Here is a 26,029-nt window from a genome sequence, read left to right as displayed (position 1 = left end):
AAAAACTCTAAGAAGAGTTGAACTAGTTCAAAGGTAATTTATACCAATCATAAAAAATTAGCCTAGTATCGGAAACACTATTACACATCCATCTCCAAGAGTAAAACATTATGTTGGATATTACCGCTTCGAAGCTAAAAGGGGCATTATCAAAGATAATAGCATTTCTCATTAACCATATGCTCCAAATTAAAGCCAACCAAATTAAGATGTGCAGCAATTGTATATTATCATTCAGATTTTTTCGAGTTTGACTGTATTTGGAAAAACGACAAGTGAAAAAAGAACATAAACAACTCATTTTGCTTGCTTACCATTATAATTTGTTTAATATTCATACATACCATACATGTTCAAAAATATAATATAGTAAGAAAATGAAGGTTGAGCAAACTGTAAATGGAAACACTATGTATATAACATATAAGTCAGTCACATGCTTGCTTAACTGCAAAAGAAATCATAAAGCCAACTCATAAAGCTCTGCTGATGCATTCTCACAAAAGTATATCCTTCTTCACTTATACCCATTTTCCCGAAACAGTGTAATTCTCCAAAGAGTTGGCCGACAACATGTCATCTGCATACCATGGGATCTTGCTCCTAAAGATATATGACCCTTTTTCTCCTCACCCTCTAAAAATAAACCCTTTTAAGTTTTTTTTATTAAAAAGCTAACTTATATCTTTCTTCTTTACCATATCTTTCTAAAAGCAACCAAACAATCCATGATGTCAAAATATTATCTTGAATAAAGTCCTTCAAGTTTCCATGTCAGTAGTCTCTTTATTACATCAACCAAGATCGTGGTTGTGTCATCCCACTAAAGGCTCAAGATTCATTTCCTATTTTTCATCCCTTTAAATACAACCTCTTAAGAATACAAAAGGACTGATCTAACCAAGTGAGTCCAACTTCCTTGAAATCTACTAGCTTTCCCTTTCAACATGCAGACCTCACTTCTTCACGAGCTAGTTGTTGGAACTCCAGTCATATATGACCAGTTTCAAAAGTTGGATAACAGATACTTGCTTGATTACGGCTCACATCAATTTCAATATCCATCTAAACATCAAAGAAAATGTAAGAATTTCTTTTCCTTCTTTACAGATATATATTCATTAAGTATTGATGGTTTTACTAATATAGAGTGCTTCAATGTTTCAGGTAGAGCAAATTCTAACCAGAAAAAACGCAGCAGGAAAGTCAATAGTAATTCTGAAATTTCAGTGAGACCAGGGACAAACATATCTGAAACTATTAAAAGGAAGTTGAGCTTAGGGGCTCGCATTCTTCAAGTTGGTGGAGTGGAGAAAATGTTCATGCAATATTTTAGCGTGACAGAAGGGGAGAGGCTGTTGAAAGTTTCCCAGTGTTATTTGTCCACCACGTCTGGCCCTCTAGCTGGTCTCCTCTTCATCTCAACTGAAAAGGTTGCGTTTTGCAGTGAAAGATCCATAAAAGTCTTTAATCAAAAAGGTCAAATGTGTAGGATCCGCTATAAGGTAAATGTAAATCCTGAACTAATATACTGTACACAAACAAACCTCTCCTTATATCTCAATTTCCCTAATCCAAGATTTGTTATGTGCAGGTTGTCATTCCTGCGAAGAAGATAAAGTGTGTGAATCTGTTAGGATATTGGTTTGGGCCTTAGTCCAAACCAAATAAATAGGAGTTGGCTCAATTAGTTAGTTTTTATTCCCCAAATAATTAGGAGTAGCTCAGTTAGTTAGTTTTTATTCTCCAAATAAATAGGAATTGGCTTAGTTAGTATTCCCCATATAAATAGGAGTGTATGGGGCAGTAGCTAGTATCATTATTATTACTTTCTGTTTTCAGATTAGGGTTGGGCAGTGAGAGAATTCTTTCTCTGACTGAGGAGCAGTAGCTCTGGAAATTCATTCTGTTTTCACATTTATTTATAAAATAATTTTCTCTATCATATTCTATCTTACCTCTGTTCTATCAATTGGTCCGACCTACCGTTGTTGATGCCCAGAGCTCCTAAGATGGCTGACCGTGTTTCTGCAGTGGAAGGACGATTGGGGAGTGTTGAGGCTAGCATCGTTGCATTACGAGAGTCCATTGGTGTTGAGATTCAACGTGCAATGGCTAATCACGACGTTGCCTTACGAGAGTTCATTGGTGTTGAGATTCAACGTGCAGTGGCTAATCGCGATGTGTCGCAGCCAAACGGTGTGACAGTTACCTCACCGCTGGATGAGTTTCGTTTATCTGCGAAGAAGGTGGAGTTGCCGGCATTTACCGGTGAAGATCCGGTTGCATGGATCACTCGGGCAGAGACGTACTTTGAGGTACAACGAATTTCAGAGGATGTTCGTATTCAGTTGACGAAATTGAGCATGGAAGGCCCTACTATCCATTGGTTTAACCTATGGCATGATTCAACCGAGGAACTGTCATGGGAGAACCTCTGTGAGGCGCTGATGGCTCGATTTGGTGGTGGGCGTTTGGAGAATCCTTTTGAGGAGTTGAAGGAACTAAAACAATCAGGATCAGTAGAGGAATACATTGCTGAATTTGAATTGTATTCTTCACAGTGTGGTCGTTTGCCAGAGCAACAGTTTCTTGGTTATTTCATTGGTGGGTTGCGTCATGATATTCGCTCTCGGGTGCGTACCTTCAAGCCTCGTAACCGTTACTCAGCAATGCAATTGGCTCGTGATGTTGAAAGTGAATTTGCAGTGGCTTCTGGTCAAGGGTCTGGATCACGTTACAAACCGGGTCATGGCTCTTGGGCAAAATCTCAAAAACCTACTTGGACTTTTCGCGAAGGGGAAGGGAACGGATCTGCAATTCAAAACCAGACTAATAACTATTTGGGCCGAACGCCTACTGGTTCGGGATCTCAAGCTGGGTCAACACACCCTACCAATTCTACAGCATCTTCCCGCCCAAATTTAGGTGACGATTCGCGCCGTCACTCTCGTGGTGTTCGCCATTTACCAAGTGCAGAGTTTAACGAGCGTCGTGCGAAAGGACTCTGTTTTCGTTGCAACGAACGATGGGATCCTCTCCATCAATGTGCAACAAAACAGTTACGGTTGATTATCTTGGGGGATAATGAAATTGTCAACAATGAAGGAGAGATTGTGGTGTTGGAGGCTGAGTCGGAAGAAGAGCTCGCGCAAGAGGAATTAGAATGTAACACCATGGGACTGTTTGGTGTATCCACTAATCCAAACCAGGTCCGGACGATGAAGTTGGAGGGATGTTTACAAGGTGCATCTATTTTGGTTCTTATTGACAGTGGAGCCACACATAATTTCATATCCCCTAAGGTGGTTGAAGCCCTTGGATTGCCTATGGTGCCTTCTAATCCTTTGGGTGTTAAGTTAGGAGACGGTCATCGTGTCCTAACTAGGGGTAGATGCAATGGAATTCAGGTGAACGTGGGAGCGGTGCAAATTTGTTTTGATGCTTATGTGCTGGAGTTAGAAGGTGTGGACTTGATTTTGGGAGTTGTGTGGCTAGAAACTTTGGGGAAGGTGACCATGGATTGGAAAGAAATGTCTATGGCGTTCAACCATAAGGGCAGTATGGTGAAATTACTTGGTCAGGCTATAGATGATAAGATGGCTATTTTCCAAAGTATTATCACTCCTTCTCGAATGATAGCAGGCTGTGAATGGCCTACCTTGATGGAGGTGCTAAGGTCACAAGTGTCGTGTGTCTCTGATCAACAGACCGAGGAGTTGGAAGGATTGTTGGATCGTTTTGCTATTTTGTTTAAAGCAATTCAGGGGTTTTCTCCCTCGAGAAACACTAGTCATTCAATTGATCTTTTACAGGGCGCTGGTCCGGTAAGTGTGTGGCCTTACAGATATCCCCATTTACACAAGGATGAAATTGAAAAAGAAATTCAGAGCCTATTGCAGCAAGGGGTGGTTAGAATAGTTTTAATTGAAGATATAGTAAATAGCTTGGTCAAATTCCTTGGAATTGTAAAAGACACGACCCTTGATATATTGCATGCTTCTAAAGAGTTTTGTATTTTTCTTGCCGGAGTTACGATTGATTATGCCCAAGCTTCTAGGGGTTTTAAGGAGAAAAGCTGTAGGTTGTTATCTAGAGATAGTGAGAATAAAGATGTGCAGCAAGTCGATTGTATGAAGTCACCTCATCAAGTTCTCAACAATGGGATCCGGAAGATACAAAAGCTACAGTCGTGCCGGTGTTGTGTTTCAAGAAAATGAACTCCAAGTACAGTTTGTGGTTTGCTGAACTGCAGAATTGGTCTTGTTTTAGACCCACCATTATCTTGCAAGGGAAGTGTTTGGCGTTATATGTTGAAGGACATTTTCTCATTTCAACCTTGAGGACAAGGTTGTATTTCGGGTTGCCGGTATTGTTAGGATATTGGTTTGGGCCTTAGTCCAAACCAAATAAATAGGAGTTGGCTCAATTAGTTAGTTTTTATTCCCCAAATAATTAGGAGTAGCTCAGTTAGTTAGTTTTTATTCTCCAAATAAATAGGAATTGGCTTAGTTAGTATTCCCCATATAAATAGGAGTGTATGGGGCAGTAGCTAGTATCATTATTATTACTTTCTGTTTTCAGATTAGGGTTGGGCAGTGAGAGAATTCTTTCTCTGACTGAGGAGCAGTAGCTCTGGAAATTCATTCTGTTTTCACATTTATTTATAAAATAATTTTCTCTATCATATTCTATCTTACCTCTGTTCTATCAGAATCAAAGTCAAAATGTTGTGAAACCAACACAGAAGTACATAAATATAGTTACAGTGGATAATTTTGATTTCTGGTTTATGGGCGTCTTCAAATATCAGAAAACTATAAAATATCTCGAGCAAGCAATTTCACAAGTTTAGATGAATCTTCCTTTCCAAGTCCACCATATGTGCATAATATAACTAGACGATGCTCGAAGAAAGCTTCATGTTGCGATTACAAACATTAAGATTTAAGATATAAAACTTTGAAAAAATGATAACCAACAAGACAAGCTATGGAAAAGATATACCAGGCTGTGTTTGAAAACGGGGGACTTTGTGGATTGTATTGATCATTCAGAAGCAGAAAACATATTGCGGAATTCGGGCTTTCGGCTTTTCCCCCATGATTGACTAGTGAACACATGCACATGGTTCATTCATATCGGCTCAGATGCAGACATGGTTGTCAACATAGTGTTTGTAAAATTATGGATGCAAGAGATCCATGGATGGCAGCAAACAAGATCGAAGGACTGTAAATAGAAAGATTGAGGAAAACTATCAGAAGTTTATTTTCAAGCACAATTATTTAACATGTTTTCAAGAACTTTCGAAATGTATTTAAACCATAAAAATTCTTTAATAAAAATTTGTGTATAGTTATGCAAATGTGAATCTAATTTTAATCAGTCAGTTTAAATAATTCTTTCAAATTACATCAATAAAGAGATTGTATACTCTCAAGTGTTGGAGCATTAGGATAGGATCCTTCAACAGAGGAAACATATACAATTTTTCCACGTTTCACTCTCCAGAAGAACATACCTAACTAATTACTTTCGAACATCAAAGGATCACATCAATTGCCATCTCTATGTGTGGGGAATAGTTCCAAAAATGAATTTTTAGAATATTATAGAAAAATATTTGACATTTTTTGAAAAAATAATTTTGTATTAAATCATAAAAGAATATATATCATTACAATATTTTTAATTTTTCAAATACTATAACGACATAAAATATATTTTGAAAATTAATGTAAGTCCTCCAAAAAGGACATCTCTAGAAGAGCCTACCTTTACTGCGACCATTCTTGCAAAAAAACCATACGAGCTTCACAACCACAATTCCTTCCCCGACAACATCTCACAAAGGATGGAGACATGCTCATGGGTTTTGAAGCAGTAGTTCTGGAATACGACATCAACCTTGCTTTGATGATGACAAATTAAGTTTGTGATTGAGGAAGCTTCGAATGCGACTGGTTACAAAAAAAAGGAATTATGGCACAAAGAGGACGAAGAGGAACGTTGATATGCGTCTGGTACAAAGATAATTGACGTTAATAATGACTTGTAATTGATTTACACATGTGGAAATTAGTAACTGTCCAATTATTCAAAAAAAATTCTCAAGTCACCGTCCACGTAAGCAACCGTTAAGTGAAATAGACGGCAGATAGGGACGGAAAACTTTATAAAGACGATTCTTTGAACGAAAAATAAAATGTTCTGGAGACTAAAACTAGATTTTGAGATATTTATAAGGACCTGTAACATATTTAACCCTTTAAATTTGTTTTCTTAAATATTGTATAGTGTGTCATTCAGCATTATAGATTATAGTTGGAAGGTTAGCTTTCTGATCCGGACAAACTTTTTCTTAAACATTACTATTTAGTCTGTCATTCATCTTTATAAGTTGGCACATTAACTTTTTCATGCCAGACCAACCTCAAAGTTCTGTTATGTAAATGAGAAATCAAATAAAAATAGACCATTTACAATTATATAAAAACATATACATATTTTATCAAAGCTTTAATGCATTTGTTTTAAGATAAGATGTGCAGTCTTTATTATTAGATAGTGAAAATTCATTATGAAAAGTGAAGATCACAGGCTGTTTTCTTGAAAGAACAACAACTAGCTTTTTATATTAACAATACAATGTAACATATTTGTACATATTTAGAACCTCTGCAACTTCAAAAAATAATTGATGAAGCAGTAGGGATAAACAATTTGACTATTTCTACTTTTCTATTTGAGATCGATAGATAGCCTGTTGGAGATATCTTAAAGCTTTCCGGTAATTAAAAAAACCCATAAACCAGAAGTCAAAACCATCCACGGTAACTATTTCTACATACTTTTCCGAAGGCTTCTTCGCATTTTGACTTTGGTTGACATGTTCTATCTTTTCATGTGGAATAGAAACCTGAAATAGTATATACAAATTAAGGTTTAGGCCGAAGACAGATAAAAGAAATTGCAAGCATTAACGTAGAAATTACAAAAAAAAGTAAGAAAATTCACCTTATAGTGAACTCTAATAAATTCTCCTTTTGGAGAAGTAATCTTGATGGATTTCTCACTGCAAAAAGCAACTTTGTGAGTGGATATGAAGAGGAGGCCAGCTATAGGACCTGATGTTGTTGATAGACTTTGTGATAGACTTGCAGTATTTTCCAGAAGAATCAGGCAAGTATCTCTTTGAGGACTTCCCAACCGGATAAGTTGAGCTGATAGAGATTCCATTAAGTAGGTCATGAAGAAATGAGGTATTCATTTCAGTGTTCTTGCCTTTGAGGATTTTGTTTCTAGATTGTAAAAAATATTGAAGAGATCTAGGATTTTGGTTGAAGAATGATTGTATTGTAAATGAGTATATATATGATTAAAAGGAAACAAGGTGAGGGTTGAGCTTTTGGAGGATGAGTCAGCTAGGGATCATCATGAAGACTAAAGGAGAAAAAGCAATTCAAAAGTTGAAGATTGCATATCTAGTTGTTTACAGGAAACAAATAATAATAGTTTTGTTTGATTGGTCAATACCATGTGGCTATGATAAAACATATGCTAATAAAAGGGTGTGATTAAAGCTTTCTGAGCTGGAATGAAGCCTTTCTGATGCATTACATTCATGTAGAAGGGAAAAAGAAATTGAATATTTAGGTGAAAAGAAAATACTCAAATCACTCCCACATCATCCCAATGCTCCCACATGGAAAATTGCATTTTCCTAATAAGTTATTGAGCCTAATAACTTTTTCAACAATTGGTCAATAATGGTTATAAAAGAATGGCACTTGCTTATCTTATTATGTGTAGATGAATCATCAAAGCTTGTTATTTGAGATATAGCCTCCATTCTTAAATTTGTGATGTCACCCTTCTTTAATTTCTCTTTTGACAAGGTCACATGTATAATTATACTATATTCTTCAACCATAAGGTGGTCATAGAGCAGTATGCATTTCCATCTGGCTGTCATTGTGTGCAAACAACACATGCTCAACTTAGAAAAGTTTTGTAAATTCCGCTGCGAGTTAAAAATGTTTATTTTGATAAAATGATTTCGAAGATTAATTAAATTATCGTTTTAAATTCCTGTGCTATGTATCTATATGAAGGTAAATAAGCCGTAATTATTTTTGAATGACGAATATGTGATACCTCAAATCAATTTGTTTGGAATTTATACTCTGATTTTCCGTATAATTTATCGGGTAGATTTGGAGTGTTACATTAGTGGTATCAGAGCAGGTCGGTCCGTCCGGCCAGAGTCGCCTAATTGTTGTTTATCCCTTAGTACGCGACAAGTGTGTACAACACTGTCGGTACTTGTTGTTTTCTAATTTTTTGTTGCAGGAGTTGGCTTGAAGCTAAGTGGGGGAGAAGCTGTGCTTCTCGGTTATGCTTCGGTTGTAAGTTGTTGGTGCAATATACTGCTTAAGGAGACAGTGCAAGTAATGTTGGAGCTTGTTGACATGGAATTAAGATTTTGGTTGTTAATTAAGTTGGAGCATCTTGAAAATAAGATTTGTGTTGAATGATTAGTATGTTAGATTTAAACCTTGCTGAGTTCGGTTGTCTCGAAGGAATAGTACTTAGAGTGTTGTCAAGCACAACTGGGAGATCGGAGAGTTGGAAACTAGAAGAAGTTAAGGATGGTGGTGTCGGATGAATTTTCGAGGACGAAAATCTTTTAAGTGGGGGAGAGTTGTAACGCTCGGAAGTTCCATTATTTGCTTAATTTAGACATTTGTAGCGTTTAGTGAAATTTTCGCATTTTGGGACGATTTAGTCGATATTAGTTCGCAATAGCGGATCGATAATTAACCGAGATTTTTAATATTTTTTTAGTATTAGAAATATTTTTAGAGTGTCGTGTATTATTTTGGGAATTTTCAGAGCAAATTAAATTAGAACGTAAAATATGAGGTAAAGAATAAATGGGGAGTTTAATGAAAATAAATTAGATGGGCTGAGTGTTATGTTGTACGTGTAATCTGGTTTTGGCCCAAATTAGAAGAATTGAGAAGTGAGGATACACCTAGCTTTTTAGAAAGTGTTTCATAACATTTGGGAAAAAGAGAATGACGGCTGAGAGAATAGGAAAATTGGAAAAAGAAAAGAGATACAAGAAGTTTGCCGTGAAGAGAATAACGGAAGGATTACGCGAAGCCAGAAAACATGGATTCGACCGGAATTGTAGAGCGGACTCTGAATATAGGGTAAGGGTGGGGTTCTTGCTCTATAAACAGGGATATGATGGACCGTACGTGGGGTTAAGGAATTAATATTATCTCTCTGTATTGATATAGTTTTTGGTGTTAGTGATGTTATCTATCATTGATAATGAATATCTAAATCGCATGTTTTCCTAAGTGAATGTGAATTTAATACAGTAGCGTCACTTCTTTCTTTTAACTAAATTCAAGAATCAAATTATAAATTACATAACATATGTTAAAACCATGTCAATGCACAAAACAAACATGAGAATGTGCGTACTGTAGCGGTATTTGAGAATCTAGTTTAGTATTTCATGAGAAGCTAATCCTAAATGTAGCGTCGTTTAATATTTTGTATACTGTAGCGTTAGTTTAATTAAGAGTGACAATGTATATAATGTATATTTCATTATAATAATAATAATTTTTAATAATAATAATAATAATAATTATTTAATATTTTAGGAGTTGAGTTAAAGATAAATATTAGGGTTAATTGGCTAACTTAAATTATTTTCAACATGTTAGAGTTGTCAATATGATTGTCAGAGTTGCTTTCGAGTTGCTTAGAGTAAAATCTGATAAACTATAAATTAAAATTGAAGGTACTTGACCCTTTAGAGTTGTTTTATTATTACTTGAGTCATACTATTAGTCAATTTGGTGCATAAGAGTTACCCTTATATGTAATAAGAATTGTCAGTAGGATATTTTTGGGCACTTTAGAGTTGTATGAATTATTGTAGAGTTGTTTAGAGTCCCTTTGAAACTCTGTCGAATTATAATTATATATTATTATAATTTTTATGAGTTAATAATATAGAAGAAGTTAATGAAAATAACAGTAGCACTTTGTTGCCCATCAGTGTAGTGATCAATTTCGTAACAGAGACATTATATAAGTAGCAGAGGAATATAATAATAGACAGAAAGATATATAGTGAGTTGAATAATATTAGGAGTGTTCGGGAATAATCTGATAACTGTTATGCTTGCGGTGTTTTAGGTAATGTTGCGACGTGACGTATTCTTGTGAGTTTTGTGAAGTATGACAATGTTTGCGTGTATTATCTGTGATGAATTATTGTTGTTGATTTGTCATGTGATATATTGCGATGTTGTGATGAGTTTTTCTTTTTGTGAATTATTGCGAAGTGCAGGATTTAAGGTGACGATTGTTTATCAATAATTATTGATATATTTTGGCGATGTAGGCGAATGCCTTTGTGACAATGTTTGGCGACGTGTTTGTGATATAGGCATATGCCTCGCGACGTTGTTTTGCGATGTTTGTGATTTGTTGCATTTCATCAGTGTCTCATGATTTGCATGTTTTAGCGACGGCCTGGATTGGCAAACAGCGACGAAGGCTTATGCCTGTTTTGATGCCTCTATTATCTGGCAATTGGCGATGGGGGCTGTGGGTACCACATGCATGTGCATTTTTTTTAGAGTTGCATTTCATTTGCGTGATTATGATGTTATGTGTTTTGATGTGTGAATTTATGTGACTTGTTGTGAACTTTGAATATGACCTTAGGTGAGATATTGTGACCGGTGTTGTTGATTGAAATAGTGAAGTAAACTAGACGGTAACAATTATACCGCAAAGCGATAATTATTGTAACTTGAACCTGAATATACTGTTTATCATCACCCTGTTTATATGGTTTGATATCTCACCCCTTTCTTTTGTTTCGCCGTTACCTTTATACTGGTAACGTGCAGGTGATAGCTTTGATGAAGATTTAGACGCTGTGAGTCGAGTCGGTGGTCACTCTGATACGTAGCACTCGGGGGGATAAACGATTGCTTTATTATTTGTTATGTTTGCTGAATTTTAGTGATGTTTTAATTTGGTTGTGACTCAAAGTTATTTGTGAAGATGCTATGATGATTAAACTGAAAATAGAAAAGTTTTGTAAATTCCGCTGCGAGTTAAAAATGTTTATTTTGATAAAATGATTTCGAAGATTAATTAAATTATCGTTTTAAATTCCTGTGCTATGTATCTATATGAAGGTAAATAAGCCGTAATTGTTTTTGAATGACGAATATGTGATATCTCAAATCAATTTGTTTGGAATTTATACTTTGATTTTCCGTATAATTTATCGGGTAGATTTGGGGTGTTACATTAGTGGTATCAGAGCAGGTCGGTCCGTCCGGCCAGAGTCGTCTAATTGTTGTTTATCCCTTAGTACGCGACAAGTGTGTACAACACTGTCGGTACTTGTTGTTTTCTAATTTTTTGTTGCAGGAGTTGGCTTGAAGCTAAGTGGGGGAGAAACTGTGCTTCTCGGTTATGAAAATATACTATATAGGAATATCTAATCGTATCTATTACAAGATGAAATCCCTCAATTGAGTAAATAACTTAAAAATAAGAAAAAATAATTTAACTAGTTAATGAAGTCACTAGCATTTCAGTCATATATATGTTACATAGAGTGAAAATGAAGGTTGAGCAATCTGTAAATGGCAACACTATGTATATAACATATAAGTCAGTCACATGCTTGCTTTACTGCAAAAGAAATTATAAAGCCAACTCATTAAGCTCTGCTGATGCATTCTCACAAAAGTATATCCTTCTTTACTTGAACCCATTTTCCCAAAACAGTGTATTTCTCCAAAGAGTTGGCCGACAACATGTCATATGCATACCGTGGAATCTTAATACTCAAGATATGTAGCCCTTTCTCTTACCCTCTAAAAATAAACCCTTTTTAGTTTTTTTTCTTACAAAAAAACTAACTTATATCTTTCTTCCTTACCATCTTTTTCTAAAAGCAACCAAACAATCCATGATGTCAAAAATATTATCTTAAATAAAGTCCTTCAAGTTGCCATGTCAGTAGTGTCTTTATTACATCAACCGAGATCATGGTTGAGTCATCCCACAAAAGGCTCAACATTCCCTTCCTACCTTTCCATCCCTTTAAATATTACCTCCTTAGAATACAAAGGGACTGATCTAACCAAGTGAGCCTAACTTCTCAACAAAACACAAACCTTATTAATCATTCAACATGCAGACCTCACTTCTTCATGAGCTAATTGTTGGAACTCCAATCATATATGACCAGTTTCAAAAGTCGGATAACAGATACTTGCTTGATTCTGCCTCTCATCAATCTCAATATCCATCTAAACATCAAAGCAAATGTAACACTTTCTTTTCTTTCTTTATAGAAGAATCACAATTATCTAATCTAATTTCATTAAGTATAGTTGCTTTTACTAATATAGAGTGCTTCAATGTTTCAGGTAGAGCAAGTTCTAACCAGAAAAAACGCAGCAGGAAGGCCAATAGTAATTCTGAAACTTCAGCAAGACTTGGGACAAACATATCTGAAACTATAAAGAGGAAGTTGAGCTTAGGGGCTCGAATTCTTCAAGTTGGTGGAGTGGAGAAAATGTTCATGCAATATTTTAGCGTGATACAAGGGGAGAGACTGTTGAAAGTTTCCCAATGTTATTTGTCCACCACGTCTGGCCCTCTAGCTGGTCTCCTTTTCATCTCAACTGAAAAGGTTGCCTTTTGCAGCGAGAGATCCATAAAAGTGTTTAATCAAAAAGGTCAAATGTGTAGGATCCGCTATAAGGTAAGTCCTAAACTAATATACTGAGCAGAAACAAACCTCTCCTTATATCTCAATTTCCCTAATTTAAGATTTGTTATGTTCAGGTTGTGATTCCTGGGAAGAACATAAAGTGTGTGAATCAAAGTCAAAATGTTGATAAACCAACACAGAAGTACATAACTATAGTTACAACGGATAATTTTGATTTCTGGTTTATGGGCGTCTTCAAATATCAGAAAACTATAAATTATCTTGAGCAAGCAATTTCACAAAATATAACTAGACGATGCTCGAAGAAAGCTTCATGTTGCGATTACAAACATTAATATTTAAGATATAAAACTTTGAAAAAATGATAACCAACAAGACAAGCTATGGAAAAGAGATATTAGGCTGCGTTTGAAAACGGGGGACTTTGTGGATTGTATTGATCATTCAGATGCAGAAAACATATTGTGGAATTCGGGCTTTCGGATTTTCCCCCATGATTGACTAGTGAACATGCACATGGTTCATTCATATCGGCTCAGATGCAGACATGGTTGTCAACATAGTGTTGGTAAAATTATGGATCTCTTGGATGGAAGCAACCAAGATCCAAGGACAGTAGATAGAAAGATTAGAAGTTAAATTTCAAGCACAATTACTCAACATGCTAATTACGTGCATGTTTTCAGGAACTTTCGAAATGTATTTAGACCATGATAATTCTTTAATAAATATTTGTCTATAGTTATTCAAACGTGAATCCAATTGGATACTTTCGCGTGTTGGAGTGTTAGGATAGGATCCTTCAACAGAGGAAACATAAACACCTTTTCCACTTTCAGAAGAACATACCAAACTAATTGCTTTCAAACAACACAGGATCCAAATAGGACAGAATGGATCCTGTTCCACTAAAGCAGCAGCTACTCTATTTCTCTTAAATTTAAATCCACATTTTTCTCTCTTCATTATGTTCCATTCTCTCGAATTAGTCTCTAAACTTAGTTAATTTAACAATTCTGACACCATGTTTCTACCTTTCAATGATTTTTCTATCATGAAGTTAGTGGCATAATGGTACAAAAGAGAAACAAAAAAGGGATGCAGTTAATCAAAAGAAATTGTGGTTGATTGCAGTTATTGGCTTATTGTAGTGTGGATTTTGATTAACAAGAGTTTTAAATACAATGTTGAAAAACAGTTAATGTTCAGATTTTTCATTACCTCACAAGTAAAATGAGTTTTGGGGTTATGAAATTATTAGTTTTTATAACAATACTTAAAGAAACATGGAGTTCCTAATGCGGCAGAACATGTGATTTTTAAATCACAATGCAATTGCGGTCTGATGCGGCTGCGGAGGCTACCGTATCAGCAACATTGCGGCCACAATTGCAGTTGCGGATTGCAATTTAGAACCATAGATGAATCCAATTAAATCTATATTTGGGATCTCTGCTGGGAAATTTATAGGGTTTCTGCGTGTATAACAAGGGTATTGAGGTGGAAAGAATAAGGCTAAGGCATTTTGTGTCACCACTATTATGAAAATGCATCAGTCTTTTGTTTATCTTTTGTATCTTATAATTGATTTCTATCTCTTTTAGTTAACTATATTTGGATCATGTGCTGATTGAAAGTAATGATTAGGTATGATCTTCTTGAGAGTGAAAAATTGTATCTGTTTTGTCTGTTGCAGGATCCTACACTAAATAAATACTACTACAACACATGAGTATTCAATCTCATTATTGATATAATCTTTGAGAACATGGACGTAAATAATTCGTCAAGTAATTGAGTCTGGAGCTAAAATTCTGACAGTTTTCTTCACTCTTTCTATTTACATATCTAACAGTCACTTTTTCATGCCAGACCAACCTCAAAGTTCTGTTATAAAAATAAGATATCTAATAAAAATAAGGAGACCATTTGCATTTAAATAAAAACATATGCATAATTTATCAAATCCTGAATGCTTTTGTTTTAAGATAAGATTTGCAGTTTTTATAATTAGGTAGTGAAAATTCAGTATGAAAGGTGAAGATCACATGCTTAGTTTTCACTGCTATAAAAAAAAAAATAAAGAATTGAATTTATTAAGATAAATTATGCTAAAACAGAATTATTTATTAATTAAAAAACTATTTAGTAGATAAAAGAAAAACAAAAATATGTAAATGATAAGCATTGCTGTTAAATTAAAAATTAAAATTTAAAAATGTTTGATTGACTCGCATAATAAGCTGTTGTTTTTAAAAAAAATTATAAAATATTAAATGAAAAATATTAAAAATAAAACATTCACAATACATAATACTAAATACGTGTAGTTTGTTGAGATAAATGTGAAAGCAACTCATTACTTGATCAATAAGTTGTTAAAATTTAAAAATAAGTATAAGTTGTTTTAAAGAATTAGGTTACTTAATCAATAAGGAATCTTTGAAGGTATAAAAAAAGTTTAACCTGAAACTCAGTCCCCTAACCTTCTCCTTAGGTAGCAAAGGTGATGGCCAAAAAAAGGAAACAACCTCAACAAACCCTAACCCTAACATCACCGCATCCCAGCGGTTCTCTTCCGTTCGATTTGGTGGTTGAAATACTCTGTAGACTCCCTGTCAAACACCTCCTTCAACTCCGCTGCGTCTGTAAATCATGGAATTCTATTATCTCTAGAGATTCCGAGTTTGCCAAGAAGCAATTCCGCTTGTCAACCTCCAGCCACGACCGCCACCACCTCATCCTATCTTCATCTAAGTTCCTTCTTTCACATTCCTCAATTTCCTCTATATTCACCTCCACATTCACTACTGCTACTTCTACTGTCAAACAGTTCGGTTACGGTAAAAGAAGTATTCTTAACAAAATAGCAGATCGGAATAGCGCTTCCACATGTGACGGCATCCTATGTTTTAAGATACATGATACTTTGGCTCTGGTGTGTAACCCTTTCATTCGAAAATTCAAAAGATTGCCTCTTCTGAAATTTCCACACCAATTCCATACCTCATATACCTTAGTGTATGATCGTTTCACTAATAGTTATAAGATTATTGCTGTTACTAATAGTTATAAGATTATTGCTGTTAATACGAGTAGAATGAAATACGAAGTCAGCGTTCATACATTGGGTACTCGTTGTTGGAGAAGGATTTTGGACTTCCCAGGTCCTGACCTCATTCCAAATTCTGGATCAGGAACTTTTTTGAATGACTCCGTTAATTGGTTGACACGTGATTCTATTGATCGGGCGTATTTAATTGTTTCTCTTGATTTGGAGAAAGAGTCCTATCAAAAGCTTTCACTGCCTGTAGTTGATGTGGAATTCCCAATTTCTATTATGAGTACCTTAGGGACATTGAGGGGTTGTTTGTCTCTCCTCTCTCCCAGGGACACGTTTTATGATGTTTTGATTATGAAGGAATACGGTGATGAAAATTCTTGGATTAAATTGTTCAGTGTTCCTCAAACGAATCCATGGGGTGATTGTCACTATACCAAGGTATTATATATTTCAGAAGATGACCAAGTGTTGATGGAGTTTTGAAAGGGTTGGACTGAGACGAAATATAGTTTGGTGGTTTATGATTCCATAAATAATACATTCAAGATTCCGAAATTTCAAAACAACATCCATGGTCATATGGTGGCAAAAGAAATCTATGTTGAGAGCTTGATTTGTCCTTTCTAGATGTTGTGCTATGTGACCTGATTTAGAGTGCTCATCTTGTTATTTGTTTTATGCTTATTTTGATTACTAGTGGTGACTTATTTGGTTACTCTTAGTTTATGTTATTTTTATTTGTTTGTTAGTTATTAGAGCTGTCGGTTTTGTCATTGCACATTACATATTTAATCTAATATTCTCAATTTTGTTCGGTGTATCATTAGTTGGTTTCTATATTCCGCTACAAATAATATTCACTTGCATGTACAAATATTTTTAGTACAAAATATATATTAATATATGTTTTTTTTCTAATATATATCTTTAAATAATACTTAAATATTTAGTATACATTTTTAAAAGAATACTTAAAATATTGATGACATGTGAGTATGAGCTCGTCTGACGCAACGATGTTGATCTTCGGTATGGTAGAGCAGGGGTGTGCTTGTAAGGTTCGCGCTCCAACGTCCAAGTCAGTGAAATCAGAGAAGTGTAACTTGCAAGAATGAATGGAAAGCTACATGTTATAGCGCGTGAACGAGCTCATATAGGATGAACTGTTAAAATCAGTCTCAATTGATCAGACGCAGAATGCGGGAGACCGTCTAATTGAATCTGATAGTTGAATATGGATGACTATTTGAATTATGTATGTGTTCCTCTAGCGAAGGTCTACCACATGTTCACCTCCCTTCATGCAAGTGTATTCTAGATTGGGTTTTTGGTGTTGGACCTTGTGTGCTATTTTGCCAACCGATAACTCTTTTCAATAAATAAACAATTTAAGTTTTATTCTTTTAAATATTGATTAGTGTGTCATTCAGCATTATAGTTGGAAGGTTAGCTTTCTGATCTGGACAAACTTTTTCTTAAACATTACTATTTAGTCTGTCATTCATCTTTATAAGTTGGCACATTAACTTTTTCATGCCAGGTTCTGTTATGTAAATGAGAAATCAAATAAAAATAGACCATTTACAATTATACAAAAACATATACATATTTTATCAAAGCTTTAATGCATTTGTTTTAAGATAAGATGTGTAGTCTTTATAATTAGATAGTGAAAATTCAGTATGAAAAGTGAAGATCACATGCTGTTTTCTTGAAAGAAAGACAAATGTTGATGATCTATGTAAAAAAACAACTAGCTTTTTATATTAACAATATAATGTAACATATTTGTAACTGATATGGTTACTTGCTGTTTGGATTTGATTAGATATCATCACCACTTTAATGTTACTTAATTTGGGATGACCATAATTTGAAGAAATTGGGAGAACAACATTGTATTTTAAGATATGGCACCCATGTGTTTGGAAAAGTAAATCAGAAACTCATTTCCATGTGTATCCACGTTGACTACTGAATTTTCCAAATGGATATATATAAAGGGGATTGGCAAATCACCACATCATCCTAAGTGATGGTGGTGCATGCTACCAACAATTTGTTTACACATACAAGATATTTCATAACGTCGATATAGTTTACATGGTAAACATGGACACCATATTACCTTTTTTCCTACCTTACTCAAGTGAAATTAGAAAAGTTGTTGGAGCATTTGGAAGATGAGAAATGACATTATATTCAACAATGCAAAGTTGGATGTGGATGAATTATTTTTTATGATTTTGAATTTTTTTTGGTGGTGGTTAGCCATAGAATCTAAGGAAAGAATCCTTTGTAGTTTTTATGAGTGGTTTAAAAATCCTCTGGTGTGTCCTTGAATTCTCAAGTGTGTAGGCTTATCAGTTCGTTCTTGTAAGGGTTGGAATACCCCTAGTACTCCTTTCTTTAATCAAGAAGTTGCTTATAAAAAAAATGTGTAATTAGAAAAGTTACCATATTAGAAAGTGAGAATGACACATAAGTGTGGCAATGTACTATGAAATGTTGTTCCTCTTGTAGATGTACAAACCTTTCTCTAAGCCTCTAAAAATAAATCCATTCAAGGATTTCATTTCAGAACTTTTGAAAAAGCTCATTGGGATGTTTTTGTACCATCTTTTTCAAAAGCAACTAAACACACCATGATGTTAAAATATTATCTTGAATAAAAGTACTTCAAATTGCAATGCCAGTAGTGTCAATATTACATCAACCAAGATTATGATTGAGTAATCCCACAAAAAGGGTTAAAAACTCACTTCATATGATCTCAACCCCTTTAAATAATACATTCCTTAGAATACAAGGGATTGATCAAATCAAGTTAGCATAGCTTCCTTAGCAATCTAGCAGACAATTCCTCTTTCAACAAAACACATATACCTTATTCATGAGATAGATGTAGGAACTGTCACAAATTCCGGCGTGATTCTTTCTCATTATTATTTCTTGTATATATAGAGATTACAGGGCTATACAAGTAATTGCACTAAAAATTACATTTAATGAGAACAAACCCTTATTCTAAGAACAAACCCTTATTCTTATTCACACCCCCCTCAAATTGATGCTGGTCAATGAGCATCAATTTGCTAACAAGAAACTGATGACGTGGACGCGGAACAACCTTGGTAAGAATGTCTGCAACCTGCAACTGAGTACTAACATGAGGAAGAGATATTAGTCGGTCTTCATACGCGTCCCGAATTGAGTGACAATCAACTTCGATATGTTTGGTGCGTTCATGAAAAACAGGATTTGCAACGATTTGGATGGCACTTGTATTGTCAGCATAAAGAGAAGTTGGCTCTATTTGAGGAAATCCAAGTTCAGCCAAAAGACCACGAAGCTAAATTATTTCAAAACAAGCAGCTGACATGGCCCGATACTCAGACTCAGTAGAAGATTTAGAGACTCTCGCTTGTTTCTTACTTTTCCATGAGATCAATGAAGAGCCAAGAAACATGCACCAACCAGTAACAGATCATCGAGTATCAGGACACCCTGCCCAATCGGCATCACTATAAGCATTCAATTTAGGAGCAACTCCATTAGGAAAGATTAAACCACGATGAGAGCTTCCCTTTAAGTAACGAATTATGCGACGAACTGCTGCCAAGTGAAGATGGTGAGGAGAGTGCATGAATTGACTTACTTGTTGAACAACAAAAGATATGTCTGGTCGAGTAATAGTCAAGTAATTAAGGCTACCCACGAGTTGACGATACAACAAGGGATCATGTAAGAGATCACCATAATCACGATGATATTTAACATTAAACTCAAGAGGAGTATCCACTGGATTAGCCGATTGGAGACCAACCATAGAAATTAAATCTGTGACATACTTATGTTGATGGAGGAATATTCCCTTGGACGTAGAATGAACCTCAAGACCAAGAAAATAGTGTAGATTACCAAGATCTTTCATGTGAAATGATGCCTGTAGCTGTTGCTTAAGTCGTTGAATGGAAGCATGATCAGAGCCAGTAATAACCATATCATCAACATACAAAAGAAGCAGATCAATTCCCGCAGATGTGCTATGAATAAATAAAGAGGAATCATACTGACTCTGAGTAAAAGAGAACCCAAGTAGAGTGGAGCGGAATTTCTCGTACCATGCTCTGGGTGCTTGTTTCAAACCATATAAAGAGTGTTTAAGCTTGCAAACACCCTTGGATGAAGAGAACAAACCTTGAGGAGGTGTCATATAGATATCTTCAGTCAGATCACCATGAAGAAAAGCATTCTTCAAATCCATTTGATGAAGAGACCATCCATTAGAAGCAGCTATAGATATTAGAGTCCGAACAGTTGTCATTTTGGCAACTGGTGCAAATGTCTCATCATAATCAATTCCATATTCCTGCTTATTTCCTAAGGCAACCAGCGAGCCTTGAAACGGTTTAGGGACCCATCGGAATTCAATTTCACAGAATACACCCATTTGCAGCCAATAGATTTAACATTAGGAGGACAAGAGACAATATCCCATGTGAAATTATCTTGAAGAGCTTGAAGTTCCTCATTCATTGCTTTTATCCAACACACATCTTTAACAGCCTGTGAATAACAAGTAGGAACATATATGCTAGAGAGTGTGGCGGTCAGAGAAGTATGTGAGGAATCATACCTGTCTGGTGAATATCTTTCTGGTGCTCGAGATATTCGAACAGAACGTCGTGGTTCAATCGTGACAGGATCAGGTGACGGTTCAACATCGGGAAGGGGTGTAGGAACCTATTCTTTGTGTTTTCTAACATATACATGACCTGGTTTATAACGTTCTATAGATTGAGGCATAATAGAAAACTTAAGAAGAGAAACAACATCATTCATGACAGGAGACACACATGGAAACATAAACTGATTATCAAAAGATGTCACATTCTGAGAAATGCGAAAACGATGGTTTGTGACATCATAACACACAAATTCCTTATGAGAGTGACTGTACCCCATAAATGCACATTGAACAAACTGGGCTCCAAGCTTATGTCTTTCAAATGGAAGTAAATGAACAAAACACACACACCCAATCAGGATGAATTTTAAAAATATGAAAGAAAGGAGAATCAAGATCAATAATCGTAGAAGGAGGACGATTGATCAAGAAGACAGCTGTGGAAAGAGCCTCCACTCAAAATCGGGATGGTACAGAAGCTTGGAGAAGTAAGGCGCGTGTTACATCAAGCAAATGACGATTCTTACGTTCTGCCATGCCATTTTGTTGAGGGGTATTGGGACAAGACCGTTGAGACAAAATGCCTTTGTGTTGTAGGTATTCCTGAAACTCACAAGACATGTACTCACCACCAGATTCAGATCGAAAAATTTTAACACTTGCTTGAAATTGAGTTTCAACATATGTCAAATATTTCTTAAACATAGAAAATACTTCAGATTTAGTACGGAGAAAATATATCCAAGTAAAGCGACTATAATCATCTATAAATGTGACAAAATATTTATAGTGAGCATGCGAAACTACAGGAGAAATTCCCCATACATCACTATGAATCATCTCTAAACAACTAGAAGCACGCTGAGCACCAGACGAAAAAGGAAGTGTTTTACTTTTAGCCAATTTGCAAACAGAACATGAAATAGAGGCATTAGAAATAACATTTTTATTTCCCAATAAACCAATTTTACATAAATGAGACAAAATAGAAGAGTTTGGATGACCCAATTTTCTATGTCAATCCTCATAAGAATTCAAAACATTATTACAAGCAAGAGATAATTGATTAGAAATAAACTGGAGTGGAAACAATCTTCCCACTTTAGGCCCCTTCGCGATCTCCTTCCCCGACACCTGCTCCTGCACAAGACAACCAGATCGAGAAAAATTAACATCACAATTGTTGTCCACCAATTGGCCAACAGACAATAAATTGAAAGCAAGACCAGGTGATACAAATACATCCCGAAAATCAAAGTTTATGTCACCAACATTAGTGATTAATAGGTTATTACCATCAGCAATTTGAATTTGTTGATTATCACGATAAAACCGTAAATTGTGCAAGTTTTCAGAGGAACCCGTTATGTGATTAGAAGCACCAGAATCAAGAAACCATGGATGTAAAACATTAGAAGACTTACCTTGAATTCCCAAAGCGGAAAGAGCGGAAAGTACCATTTGTTGAATCATTTCAGGTTGTAGAGTACCAACATTAGATGCACTAGTAACAGAAGGACCAGGGGTAGAATTTGTAGTTACATGAAATGCCTGCACCGGACGTTGTGTTGGTCGTGGAGGACATGTGGGACAATCAGATATAATATGACCTTGCTGCTTGCAATAATTACAGAACTTCTTACTGCAACTCCGAGAAATGTGGCCAAATTGTTTGCAAGAGAAACATTGAACCTGTCTCACATTACGACCTTTACCTCTACTCTGAGCAACATATGCAACCGTCGTAGGCTCAGAAACAACAGCTTCATGAGACATGACTCCTTGAGTAATGAGACGTTGTTCCTCTCTTAGAAGTTCGTCAACACATGTATCCAAAGACGGAACATGATTTCTATTAAGCAAAGCACCTCTAACAACTTCAAATTCTGGACAAAGTTTCATGAGAAACTGATCTCGACAACTTGTGTTATAGACCTCTTGGACAACCGCGAGAGCAATCTTGGGAACATCAGTATGAATAAGAGCAGAGTGTTCTGTCCACAGATTCAAAAAATCAGAATAATACTCTTGAATGGATAAAGTACCTTGTTTGTAATTGGCTATTTCGAGCTCCAATTGAAAATGTTTAGCTGCATTGTCTTGGTTGTAAATACGCTTCAAATGATTCCACATTTCTTGAGCAGTTGAAAATGAACGCAAGTTATTGATCATTTGAGGATCAATGGTGCTAAGTATCCAAGTAATTATTTGAGCATCTTTGATTTCACACGCATCTAATGCAACCTTTTCTGTAGGTGCCTTAGAAGTATCGTTGAGGTGACTCCATAATCCCTTTCCCTTCACATAATTTTTGAACTGAAATTCCCCAGTTGGATAATTCTTACCGGTAAAATGCACACAAAACAATTTTTTTTGTTTCCCATATCCATGACTATATTTCAATTCTGTGAGCACGTGCAACAAATTTTTGTTTTAATAGTAACAATTGAAGAAATATGAAACTTGGAGGAGTAATACCAAACCACCACCAAACAGTAGCAAAACCAGAAACGAACGAACAGGAACCACAAGAACGAATGCGAACCACAAACGAACAGTAGCGAAACTGTGATAAATAAAGCCACAGACAATCGACACAAAACAAAACCACAACTGTCTAACACCGAAGAGTCACCGATCACAGAACAGAATCGCCGAGAGTACAAAATCGTAAATCACAATTGAATCAAGATTACGAAAGTGCAACAGTAACGAACTTACGAAAGATCACGACGGCAGTTTCAATACAAATACGAACGCGGAATACAATTTCGAGAGCGACCCAGTGGGGTGTCGATGTTCATCCAAAATAACAAGGATTCACTGGTTTGATCGAACCCTTCTGATCACAAATTCCGGCGTGATTCTTTCTCATTATTATTTCTTTTATATATATATATATATATATATATATATATATATATATATATATATATATATATATATATATATATATATATATATATATATATATATATATATATATATATATATATATATATATATATAGAGAGAGAGAGAGAGAGATTGCAGGGCTATACAAGTAATTACACTAAAAATTACATTTAATGAGAACAAACCCTTATCCTTATTCACAGGAACTCTAACTCAATAAATTTTTCCTATAAAATAACAAGTCAAAACACCGCATCTAAAAGCCTAAAAACACTCACGAGTGGTTGAGAAAACTACGCAAAAGTAGGGAACATATTTGGAATAATAACATACTCGGCTTAATATGAAAAAATTGAGAGGACATTAAGAGATGGCACGGATGTTTCTGAAAAGGGACCTGCGTGAATATGATCCTTCAATTTATAGTTTCTACATTTAAAAATAACATGTGCAGCAATTGTATTTTATCAATAATAGTTGACGTAATCACTAGCATTTCAGTCATACATATGTTATAGAATGTGAAAATGAAGGCTGAGCAATAGTCTATCTTAGATATAAATCACTCACAGGGTAAACACGACCATCATTTTTATCTAGCATCATAAAGTTATAATGCCAAATCATAAAAGGACATTACCATTTTCTTCAACCAAATCTTCATCCCATATGAATAAATCACAAGTTTCTTCACTTTACCAAAAAGGACATCTCTAGAAGAGCCTGCCTTTATTGCGACCATTCTTGCAAACATATGAAACCATACGAGCTTCACAACCGCAATTCCTTCGTCGACTACATCTCATGAAGGACAGAGACATGCTCACGGATTTCAAAGCACTAGTTGTGGAATACGACATCAACCTTGCTTTGAGGATGACAAATTAAGTTTGTGAGTGAGGAAGCTTCGACTGCGAGTGGTTACAAAAAAAGAGGAATTAGGGCACAAAGAGGACGAAGAGGAACATTGAAATGTGCCTGGTACAAAGATAATTGACTTGTAATTGATTTACACACGTGGAAATTAGTAATTGTCCAATTATTTTAAAAAAGAATTCTCAAGTCACCGTCTATGTAGACATCCGTTAAGTGGAATAGACGGAGAGACGAAAAATAGGGATGGAAAATTTTATAAAGACAATTCGTTGAATGAAAATGTTCTAGGGACTAAAACTAAATTTTGGGATATTTATAGGGACATGTGTTTAACCCTTTAAATATTTTTTCTTAAATATTGTATAGTGTGTCATTTAACAATATAGTTGAATAGCATTATAAGCATTATAGTTGGAAGGATAGCTTTCTGTTCTGGACAAACTTTCTTAAACATAACTACTATTTAGTCTGTCATTCATCTTTAAAGTTGGCACGTTAGCTTTTTCATGCCAAACCAACCTCAGTTCTGTTATAAAAATAATAAATCAAATAAAAATAAAGAGACCACTTGCAATTAAATAAAAGCATATACATAATTTGTCAAATCCTTAATGCTTTTGTTTTTAAGATAAGATTTGCAGGGAACAACTTTGTCTGTTAGATCATGGAACCAAAAGTTTAAGAAACAACTAACTTTTTATATTATCAATATAATGTAAATATTTGTACATATATAGAACCTCGGCAACTTCAAAAAATAATTGATGAAGCAGTAGGGATAAACAATTGGACTATTTCTACAACTTCTCTCTATGAGATTGAGAGATAGTCTGTTGGAGATATCTTAAAGCTTTCCGGTAATTAAAAAAACCCATAAACCAGAAGTCGAAACCATCCACAGTGACTATTTCTATGTACTTTTCTGAAGGCTTCTTCGCATTTTGACTTTGGTTGACATGTTGTATCTTTTCACGTGGAATAGAGACCTGAAATAGTATACAAATTAAGGTTATGGTCACATACTGCTAAAGTCATAAAACAAGATAAAAGAAAGTGAGAGCATTAACATGGACATTGCAAAAATGTAAGAAAATCACCTTATAGTGAACTCTAATAAGTTCTCCTTTTGGAGAAGTGATTTTGATGAATTTCTCACTGCAAAAAGCAACTTTGTGAGTTGATATAAATAGGAGGCCAGCTATAGGACCTGATGTTGTTGATAAGTAGCACTGTGATGCTTTCAATAACATCTCTCCATCTTTAACACTAAAGAGTTGCAAAAACACTTTCTCAACTCCTCCAACTTGAAGAATTCTTGCTCCCAACCTCAGTTTCCCTTTTACAGTATCTGTCATCTTAGTCAGAACTGAATTTAATTTACCTGACAAAAACAAAAAATGACCATGATCAGTAAAATTATATTTGAAAGACTTGTTTGAAAAAATACATATTTGGAAATGAAGATGTGTCATACCTTTCTTTGATTTTGTGATAGACTTGCAGTATTTTCCTGAAGAATCGGGCAAGTATCTCTTTGAGGATTTTCCAGCCGGATAAGTTGAGCTGATAGAGATTCCATTAAGTAACTCATGAAGAAATGAGGTATTCATTTTAGTGTTCTTGCCTTAGAGGATTTTGTTTCTAGCTTGTAAAAAATGTTAAAGAGGTGTAGGAATATGGTTGATGAATGATTGTATTGTAAATG

At 35.1% G+C, this 26,029-nt stretch overlaps 4 protein-coding genes and 1 pseudogene across 4 annotated transcripts; 3 read left to right on the top strand and 2 right to left on the bottom strand.

Moving 5' to 3' along the window:
* The first annotated feature begins 475 nt into the window (after positions 1-475).
* LOC131649194 (GEM-like protein 4) lies at positions 476-1,732 on the top strand. Its single transcript, XM_058918950.1, has 3 exons — positions 476-1,083; positions 1,168-1,505; positions 1,595-1,732. Exons 1-3 carry the CDS (start codon positions 948-950, stop codon positions 1,655-1,657), a joined length of 537 nt encoding a protein of 178 aa, XP_058774933.1. The 5' UTR covers positions 476-947; the 3' UTR covers positions 1,658-1,732.
* Positions 1,733-6,574: 4,842 nt separating this feature from the next.
* Positions 6,575-7,575, bottom strand: LOC131645900 (GEM-like protein 4). Its single transcript, XM_058916093.1, has 2 exons — positions 7,021-7,575; positions 6,575-6,922 (listed from the first exon to the last, which is right to left on the bottom strand). The coding sequence occupies exons 1-2, from the start codon at positions 7,252-7,254 to the stop codon at positions 6,737-6,739; spliced, it is 420 nt and encodes a 139-aa protein (XP_058772076.1). The 5' UTR covers positions 7,255-7,575; the 3' UTR covers positions 6,575-6,736.
* A 4,614-nt stretch (positions 7,576-12,189) lies between these two features.
* Positions 12,190-13,743, top strand: LOC131645898 (GEM-like protein 7). The gene is made up of 3 exons (XM_058916092.1): positions 12,190-12,389; positions 12,492-12,829; positions 12,913-13,743. Exons 1-3 carry the CDS (start codon positions 12,254-12,256, stop codon positions 13,132-13,134), a joined length of 696 nt encoding a protein of 231 aa, XP_058772075.1. The 5' UTR covers positions 12,190-12,253; the 3' UTR covers positions 13,135-13,743.
* A 1,557-nt stretch (positions 13,744-15,300) lies between these two features.
* On the top strand, positions 15,301-16,675 carry LOC131645897 (F-box/kelch-repeat protein At3g23880-like; annotated as a pseudogene).
* An 8,264-nt stretch (positions 16,676-24,939) lies between these two features.
* On the bottom strand, positions 24,940-26,019 carry LOC131645896 (GEM-like protein 4). The gene is made up of 3 exons (XM_058916091.1): positions 25,799-26,019; positions 25,422-25,705; positions 24,940-25,310 (listed from the first exon to the last, which is right to left on the bottom strand). Exons 1-3 carry the CDS (start codon positions 25,932-25,934, stop codon positions 25,122-25,124), a joined length of 609 nt encoding a protein of 202 aa, XP_058772074.1. The 5' UTR covers positions 25,935-26,019; the 3' UTR covers positions 24,940-25,121.
* Positions 26,020-26,029: the final 10 nt, after the last annotated feature.

The sequence above is a fragment of the Vicia villosa genome, linkage group LG2, assembly GCF_029867415.1.
Source record: "Vicia villosa cultivar HV-30 ecotype Madison, WI linkage group LG2, Vvil1.0, whole genome shotgun sequence".
Taxonomy (NCBI): domain Eukaryota; kingdom Viridiplantae; phylum Streptophyta; class Magnoliopsida; order Fabales; family Fabaceae; genus Vicia; species Vicia villosa.
This window is presented reverse-complemented; position numbering and strand designations above follow the sequence as displayed.

Excerpts from the sequence above, each read along its gene's own strand:
- LOC131645900 (XM_058916093.1), bottom strand. The coding sequence starts at position 7,254 with ATGACCTACTTAATGGAATCTCTATCAGCTCAACTTATCCGGTTGGGA. Across the intron at positions 6,923-7,020 it reads TTATTAGAGTTCACTATAAG|GTTTCTATTCCACATGAAAA; the intron begins GTGAATTTTCTT and ends ATACTATTTCAG.
- LOC131645896 (XM_058916091.1), bottom strand. The coding sequence starts at position 25,934 with ATGAATACCTCATTTCTTCATGAGTTACTTAATGGAATCTCTATCAGC. Across the intron at positions 25,706-25,798 it reads TATCACAAAATCAAAGAAAG|GTAAATTAAATTCAGTTCTG; the intron begins GTATGACACATC and ends TGTTTTTGTCAG. Across the intron at positions 25,311-25,421 it reads TTATTAGAGTTCACTATAAG|GTCTCTATTCCACGTGAAAA; the intron begins GTGATTTTCTTA and ends ATACTATTTCAG.
- LOC131649194 (XM_058918950.1), top strand. The coding sequence starts at position 948 with ATGCAGACCTCACTTCTTCACGAGCTAGTTGTTGGAACTCCAGTCATA. Across the intron at positions 1,084-1,167 it reads ATCTAAACATCAAAGAAAAT|GTAGAGCAAATTCTAACCAG; the intron begins GTAAGAATTTCT and ends TCAATGTTTCAG. Across the intron at positions 1,506-1,594 it reads TGTGTAGGATCCGCTATAAG|GTTGTCATTCCTGCGAAGAA; the intron begins GTAAATGTAAAT and ends TGTTATGTGCAG.
- LOC131645898 (XM_058916092.1), top strand. The coding sequence starts at position 12,254 with ATGCAGACCTCACTTCTTCATGAGCTAATTGTTGGAACTCCAATCATA. Across the intron at positions 12,390-12,491 it reads ATCTAAACATCAAAGCAAAT|GTAGAGCAAGTTCTAACCAG; the intron begins GTAACACTTTCT and ends TCAATGTTTCAG. Across the intron at positions 12,830-12,912 it reads TGTGTAGGATCCGCTATAAG|GTTGTGATTCCTGGGAAGAA; the intron begins GTAAGTCCTAAA and ends TGTTATGTTCAG.